Source organism: Centruroides sculpturatus, unplaced genomic scaffold, assembly GCF_000671375.1.
Source record: "Centruroides sculpturatus isolate CEXI.00-Female unplaced genomic scaffold, Cexi_2.0 scaffold399, whole genome shotgun sequence".
Taxonomy (NCBI): Eukaryota; Metazoa; Arthropoda; class Arachnida; order Scorpiones; family Buthidae; genus Centruroides; species Centruroides sculpturatus.
Genome location: NW_019384665.1, coordinates 532,064 through 540,971, shown reverse-complemented (window position 1 = coordinate 540,971; position 8,908 = coordinate 532,064). Strand labels below are relative to the sequence as shown.

General features: G+C 23.6%; 1 protein-coding gene across 1 annotated transcript in view; it reads left to right on the top strand.

Moving 5' to 3' along the window:
- The window catches only part of LOC111626641 (Ca(2+)/calmodulin-responsive adenylate cyclase-like), a 31,680-nt gene extending 24,707 nt beyond the window's left edge, over positions 1 to 6,973 (top strand). Inside the window, exon 2 of the mRNA XM_023370089.1 lies at positions 6,385 to 6,973. Within this exon, the coding sequence (XP_023225857.1) occupies positions 6,385 to 6,645 (261 nt within the window). The 3' untranslated portion in view covers positions 6,646 to 6,973. The remainder of the gene's footprint in view (positions 1 to 6,384) is intronic.
- Positions 6,974 to 8,908: the final 1,935 nt, after the last annotated feature.

Genomic DNA, 8,908 nt, shown 5'->3' with positions numbered 1-8,908 from the left:
ATAAGATTATCAAATAATTAAATAATATAAATAAATATAAATATTGATTTAATTAATTGAAGTTAAGAAAGATTTTAGAGAAGTGATTCTTGATATTTTTATTCAAAGACTATCAAAATGTGTAAAAAAAGAGTGGAATCAATTGCATATGTATAAGTCATATAATAGAAATGATTATAAATTATGCTTTAAATATGCACAATTAAGCTTTACAAATGGTTAAATAATTTATTTAACCGTTTGTAACCATGAAATTAAGCATGATTTCTGAGGTGATACCTTGCACATTTTTATTTTAAGCTAAAAAAAAGAAAAAATTATATTTTGTAAAAAATAGAGTAAAGCACTGTGTTTTTAAATTGTTTACGTACCAAAATTATAATAAATTATTTATTTATATCAAGAGTTTCTTTTTCTTAATTCTGTTTGCTTGAAGAAATTTATGCATATATTTTTAAAGGAATCAAGCAAAATCATAGAATTTTTGTTCCATGATTGGCTAACGAAACAATTTAGAGCTTATTTATGTGATAAAAATGTATATATAACTTGAATTTGACTCAAAACATAAGTCAATATACTTTGATATATGTCAAGACGTAAAATCGAAGTGGCTACCATCTTGCTTTCTTTGTAACTGTATACTGTATTTGCCTAGAGATGTTTTGATGAAATATTTACCTAAATATAACTCAAAATTTTAAAATATACTTATATTAGTATAGTGAATTTAAACCTTATCAAATTAAAAATAATAAATATAAACAAAACTCCACAATTCTTTTATATTTTATAATTAAAACTTGCTAAAATTCTTACAAACAGACTGAGAGAATAAAACTAAGCACATTTTTTAGAAAACAGATTAATTAAAATGTTATTTTAATTAATACCGCCTTGAATAATTTATAAAATATACTTTAAAGGTGAAAGAATACACGAAAATTTCAAGGATTATACATAATAAACAAAGGATAAGAGTAATTTTGCTTATGTTGTTGTGCCCAATTTTCAACAAAGTAAAAAATAAAAATAAAAAGTAGGATTTTTAGATTATAGAAAATTGAAGGATTATAAATAGCTATCAATAAATAATCATTTAATTCTCTTTAAGAAATTATGTTTTTAAACAAATCACATAGACTTATACAGGCATACAAATTCGAAGAATAAGAAATTAATAAAGTATATTTATTAATAATTAACTTGTAAGAAGCTCAAAGATAATGAAATAGAATACATTATTAAAACTAATTTTTTAGTAGCCCCGTTGGTAATAACCTAATTAAAAATTAAAACAGTCGTGCAAAAGACTGTCCCGTTCCATTATATTTTTTATTATTCATGAGTTATTCATATTTTCTCATAAAAAATGATGATATTATGATACAGAGGTCAGTTACATTTCTATTTTTCATAGTAGGCGTTATTTCTTATAGAAATGAACTCAAAATATAGTCGTTTGAAAGGTTGAAGTGTCTGGCAAAAATCCAGAATTCGTTCCTCAGGTGAAGAAGAAGAAGATAAAGATATTGAAATGGAAAAGGAGAAAGAATAGAAATTTATTGAATATCAATACGAAGTATTATGATTTTTTACAGTTTGATAAAAGAAGAATCTGTTTGACTAGAGGCTTCATTATTTAATTCTTAATGCTTTTAACAATTTGCAAAATTAGTCTAACCCATCTCGATTTTTATGTGAAGAAGAATAATAATGGTCTCTGTTCAATTTAATTTTTTTTCTTTTTCAATTTAAAGTAAAATTGAAATTACAAACGATTTTCAATTAAAAAATTGAAGATAATTAAAGATTTTTATATTAAAAACTGAAAAAATGAAGTTTATTTTTTATAAATTTTCTAATATTTTAAATAGCTTAATGCGCGTTGTGGCTTTTCTATTCACACGCCTAATTTACTTTTCAGTTTTTTAATTTTTTTCTTTCTTATTTTAATAAATTTCTCAAAAATTTTAATATTAAAAAAAATAAAATTTCCGTACGTACAGTATTTTATAAACATTTAATTACTGAAAGAATTTGCAAAAAAAAAAAAGAAATGCAACCACAAAATTGAAGAGTGATATTTAAAATACGCGGAAGTAGAAAAATAACTAAAAAATGTCTTATATAAAATGAGAAATTCTCGAATTGAGTAAAACAGCTTTGATACTTTGTGTCAAAAAAATAATTAAGAAAAAAAGGAGAAAAAAATGTATAAGAAGACTTGGAATATTTCATCGAACATCAAATGCTACTTTAAAAATAAATGTGGAAAAACAAACACGTCATACTAACTTCTAAAGGAATTTTGCGAGCTGTTTACACTGTCAGAACCACTCTTTTTTTTATTTTTTTATTTTTTATTTCATCTCGTAACACGAAACTAACGAAAAACAAACACTGTTTCAAGCTTCGGTTTTTCTTATGAATAAAATAGTGATAGAAGCAATTCACTAAGGGAATACTCTTCATTGTTATAGTGGTCTCGAGACGCATGCGTATTTAAGCCATATCTGAAAATTTTTGCTCTTCAATTCACTATTTGGTAGGCGAAAATGTCAACAGAGAGGAAAGGAATTCTCAGTAGACATCAAACGCTCTTTCTATACCTAAGGAAATGAGTATTTACATAGTAGATATATCTATCTGCTTATGCGAATATTATTGAGAATGTATATGAATTTCGTCTTGTAGTATAATAAATTCTATTAAAATAAGCGAGAATATTATATATTTTTGTGGTTATAAAACTGAAAAAAGATGTAGAATTTTGAAATTGTAATAACGAAGTGTAATGAAATAACAAACTAGAAAGGAGTATGTGTAAGAGATGATAAAAAAGTGGATAGAATGTATAGATGATGATAAAGAAGTGGAATAGAATGATCAATCGAAAAATAGAATATATAAATGATGAAGTGTACTGTAGTGAAAAGAAGCGTATTACATAGAATAATTAAGATAATTAATTAAAAATGAATAATCAACTTAAAAGTTAATGCGAAGATGATAACGAAATGGATGGAATTACCAACCAAATACTGGAATAAATAGGCTATTATACATTTTTACATCAAATAGAATATATAGATGATGATAAAAAAATCAGAATAATCAAGAAAATAAAAAAAAAAGATTATGTAGATGATAATAAAGAGCTACATTAGTAAAATCAAGCAGAGGTAGAGTGTATAGATAATAATAAGAATCGAATAGAATAATCAACCGAAAAGTAGAATATGATGATAGCAAAAGAAATACTGTATAGAATAATAAAAAAGTGGGATAGGTAGATGATGACAAGTAATAAGAATAGAATCCTGTAATCAACCGAAAAATAGACTATGCAGATGATAATGAAGAGGTAGATTGGAATCACAAACCGAATAGTAGAATATGCGCGTGATAATAAAGATCTAAAATTGAAATAAGCAAAAAGCAAAATAAATAGACAATACATAACAAGTAGAAAAGAGAATTAGAATATATAAATGATGATAAAAAACTAGAATGGAGGAAGATATTTAGATGACAATAAAAAAAATAAAAATAAAAGTTAAATAAATTATAATAATAAAATAGAATGAAATAATTATAATGCAAATGAAATCTTTTCTGTAAAAATAATGTAGATGTTACGTCTATAAGATACATTGTAATTACTTTTGTAATATTGTTGTTATACAATATACTTATTGTAGAACAAATACATTATTGTTGTTCATTCTACTTGTGTAGCTGTTATGTTTATTGTATTTACCACTTGTCATATTGAAATTCGTTATATTGTACTGGATCTGTTTCCATGTGGGAATTATTAACATACTCCAGACTTATTTGTCGTTAACACATTGATGAAAGACGATCTCTTATCTTTTTTTTTTTTTAATTTATCTTTTTAATTTTATAATCCAGAATCCGGATGGTTCATATATCCGAGATGCGTTAAAAACAAGTTTCTATCTTCTTTCCTTTCAGTTACTGAATATATTTATCATTAAAAGTTCATTAACAGGAGCAAAGGATGATTTTAAAAAAATTATAAATTCATAAATATATTTTTTACAACTATTTTAAACCCACGAGTTTTTTAGAAGAGGAGAACATGATTTGTTGTTCTTAAAGAATTTTACATTACATTATTAAATTTAAAATAATTTTTCAGAACTTTATGAGGGAGGAAAAGGAGTTTTACCTATTTTCTTTAAAAAATAATTTTATTTTTTAACTCATTTAAGCTTTAAAATTCAAATATTGATCATCATCTTCATTATCGTTCTAAAAATATTCTAATCATTTTATTCTTTACTAACCCACACAACATTAAAACAATTTCATCTTATAATAGATGAAAAACGTTTGAATATGATGATGAAAATGTTGATGATGATGATGATGATTATACTATATGGCTTCTATTGAGTATGTAGACATTATATGATTTGACTAGAAGTAATTTAGCTGGAGGCTTTTCCTGTTTCTAAGGTTGATGACCTTTTTCTATCTTTTCTCTGACTATTGTGATATTTAAACTGATAGAATTAGTTAAAGTGACTGAGAAATGACAAAAATTTAATTAGTTAAATGGAGTTAAAAGACATGTTCATAAGATATATTTTCTTCTATAGTTACAGGATAATTATGGATAATAGCAAGTTATTATCTCAATTAGTTGAAGCAACTTACAAAATACCAACCAAATTAAACAAAGTAATAAATTTGATTAAAAAGAATTTTCCATTTGTAAAGAAGAAGATACAAAAAATTGATAAAATTACAAAAGCTGTAATGTAAAATTATCACAAATTAACAGTTAATTAAATTTTATGACTATTATTTTTTTAAATAATTAAGTACTAATATGTGACTTTTTCTTAGATTAAAAGAGATCTTAATTGAATTAAAGTGAGGAATATGTTGTTTTCTCTTTCTAAATAAATAAACGTCATTAGTCTAATTATAATAAAAGGAATGAAAGTCAACTCTTAAAATAAATAAGATTAACTATTGGTAGATTTGTAATGTATTTATCTATTTTTTACTTTTATAATTCAATTTAAAATATATTTTTCAATTTTTTTAAAAGAATATAGAGTTTTGAGACTATTTTTAAACACGTTTTTTTCAGGAATAAACATTCTTGAATATATTCTTCAAAATGATATATTCTTAATACAATTCTTTAATATATTCTGTATTATGCTTGTATATCCTAAGTACAGGGTGTTCATAATAAAGAAAGATATAACTGGGAAATTGATGAGCAGAATGACATAATATTTCACACGGAGACTTCTGTGGTGATGGAATTTTATTTGAAAACAAAAATAAGTTAGTTACAAAAATGCCCGTTAGGGCGGTAATTGGCGCTGCCATACAGTAGTAGATAACTCAAAATGTCTCAAAACTTACGATGCACACGGTACACTGTATCGTTATGCAACAGCATGCTCGATATACTGGCTTTCAGAACTGAGTGCTGTGGTTGAACGTGCGATTTGGCGATTTCAACATGTTGCCACAATGGAGGCCAGCATATCGATCATGCTTTTGCGTAGCCACACAGCGTACCGTGTTTATCGTAAGCTTTGAGACGTTTTGACTTATTTACTACAGTATCGCAGCGCCACTTACCGCCCTAGCGGACATTTTTAAACTAACTTTGTTTTCAAATAAAATTCTATCATCACGTAAGTCTTCGTGTGAAATATAACACATTCGCTGATTAGTTTCCCAGTTATATCTTTTTAAAATGTGAACTTTAATTATGAACACCTTGTATAGCCTATATCCTTGAAAGGGTATTCTTGTATGTATTTTTCTGAAGTACTTATTCCAGAACATATTTTTGAAAAACTACATTCAGTTGTTAATTTAAATAATTGTAGAAAATTTAATTAAAAATATAGAAATTAATTAAAATTATATATAAAGCAGAGCTTATTAATTTAATTTTTTTATTTACTTTTTTTGTGGCATTTGGCTCTTACTGATATATCAATTTAGTTTTATTCTTTGTTTTAATTACAATTTGAAGAATTTAGAACTCGAACATGATTAAAATTTACATATTTTTGTCACTACTTTAATAAATTAATTCATAATTTTAATCATGAATATTGTTTCCAACAACACATAAATACTCAGAACGATAATTATTAGAAAAAAAAAAGAATTTTAATAAAAAATAAATGTTTTTTTTTTTAATATTTGAAAGTAATTTTAAGAAATTGAAAAATATTTTTTAATTTTTTTTTGAGAATGGGAAATTTTTGTTTTAGAAATCATTTCTCCTTTCCTTTATTTTAATTTTATTTTTTAATATTTTAATAAGATTTTAGCAATTTCTTTAAAATTTTTAATTCTTCTTTTTATTTTCAGTTGACATCCAACTGCCTGATATACGTATGTGTCAACATGGTTGGATTATTCGTGCATAACATTATGGAGCGTGCACAGAGGAAAGCATTTCTCGATACTAGAAATTGCATAAATGCCAGACTAGAAATGGAAGACGAAAACGAAAAATTGGTAATAATAATAATAATTCATACATTATTTATAAAAAAAATCAGCGTAAAGTCTAATTTGATCATTACTTCTCAATCTTTTTGTATATGGACATTCCATATAGGACGATAACGTGAAGTGGGATGTTAATAAACGCTCGCGAGCTACAGGTTGGAAGACGAACGCATTTAAATTTTTTTTCCCGTTTTATTCAATGATGCAAAGACCAAACTGCACGCAAATATTTTTGAAGTAAATTTACTCGTTTTAATTAGTATAACTAAGTAAAAATGAAAAGGAAAATATAAATTTAACAGTTATAAATGTTCTGTCAATATATTCTTGGTCAGTTAGAATGAAACTGGTAAAGTGCAGAGTGTGGCTACAGTGTATGGAAAGTTGGTCTGAATCAATACAGAATTGGACAATTGATCCAACCGCTAGAAAACTCGAGTGTAGTAAGAAAAATACCAATATTGATTTTAAAATAAATAAAATTCGAAACTAATAAATAGACAGTTTCGGGAATGCAGAAAATGCTTAGATAAGTTTTAAGATAAGCAACTAATGACACAACAAGTAATTACCGAAAAAAATAAATATGACTAGAAAGCACTAAATACGGGAAACCTTGACAGGAGATTGTTAAATCGGAGTTTTACTGTATAAGTATATAGTTTCGTTAATGTGTAAGAACAGAAGTTATTTGAATTTAATAAAATTTGTAGCGAAATTACTTCAAAAAAATTCAAGAATTTATTTATTTGCAATAACGTATAAGAGATGAGATATTTTAATAATTTTTGAAAGAAATAATATGATTAAAATGCCAAACTTTCTTGTCGACTATCATTCCATTATTTTTTAACGAGATAAAGTTTTTTTTTTTTATTTACATCTTGAATTATTCAAATTTTGTTTAATTGTAGAATCTAAAGTATATATTGCATACACGTGTCCAAAATTAACAAATTATGATTAAATAGGATAATTTAGAATTAAGATAATTATAAATTCATAAACTGTACGGTATACACGTATATGTAAAACAGGAGGATCCGGATTCGATTTTCTTTGCAACTTTTATTGTGTTTTACATTGCAATTATTTTTGCCGTTTATGCATAAATATGTATAAATTCATAGATTGTATGTAAAAATTGCCATAAAAATACGTATGAATTCATAGATTTATGAAGTATACATGTGTAAAACAGGAATATTTGGGTTCAATTTTTTTGTGATTTTTATTACATTTTAAAAAATAATAACACTATTTTATCAATTGTTATTTAATTTATACAATTATTTAACCAATAATTAGTAACACTTACTTGCAATTATATTGTAACTAATATATAAATATTTATTACTAATTTTTTTAAAATAATTCTTAAAAAATTTAAATTATATTTATATTATTTTTGCACATGATTTAATAAATTATATAGTATATTAATAAATAAGTAAATATTGAAAAACATGTGAAGTTTGTAAGTGTTAATATTAATAATTAAATATAAAAAGAAATTTATTTTATAAAGTTTTAATCAATGTTAAAGAAACAAAATTACTAAAAAAAAAAAGGTAAAAATTTATTAGAAAAATTAAATTTGTAAATAATTTATATATTTTTTAAAATATTGAACTTAAATTTTAACAATTTTTAGACATTAAAAGTAATTTTTTAAATTCATTAATTTTATACATTTTTTTAAATATTTAGTTTTATAATTAAAATATTGAATAAAATTACTAATAGTATTATTTTGTACTCTGTTAACTTAAATATTTTTAAGGGATTATTTTTAAAAAATTTACTTAATTTTTTTTGGAAAATAAAGAAAAAAATAAAATTAATTTTATTAGATAATAAAGCAAAAATGAAATTATTGTATATTTTATTATTTTATCAAAATGAATCCTTATTATTCTAATCAATTATAATGGTTAATTTTGTGAATTTAAAATGTAAAATGCATTTAATTAATTTACAAATCAATACCCTCACATAAACGAATCATTTGAATATATGTTACGCCCATTTATTATGAATAGGAATTTAGTCTTAAAGAAAGAAAATTATCATGACAGATAATGGACTTAATTAATATTTAAATGCCATTTAAAAAATAAATTATAGACAAACTGTTGCTTCTTTGTTATTGTTCCTATTTTTTTTTTCTTTTATACATTCAAAAACTCCTACAGTTACATTTAATTCTTACTAATAGTATAATAATTAAAATGTATGATTTTTTTAAATTAAAGTAAATTTTAATAAAATGCATTTAGTTGATTACAATTAATAATTGATTATTATTTCCTATCCAATAAATACATTTACATTTATGAATTTGATATATTTAATGTAAGGTGCAATGGAAATATTATAT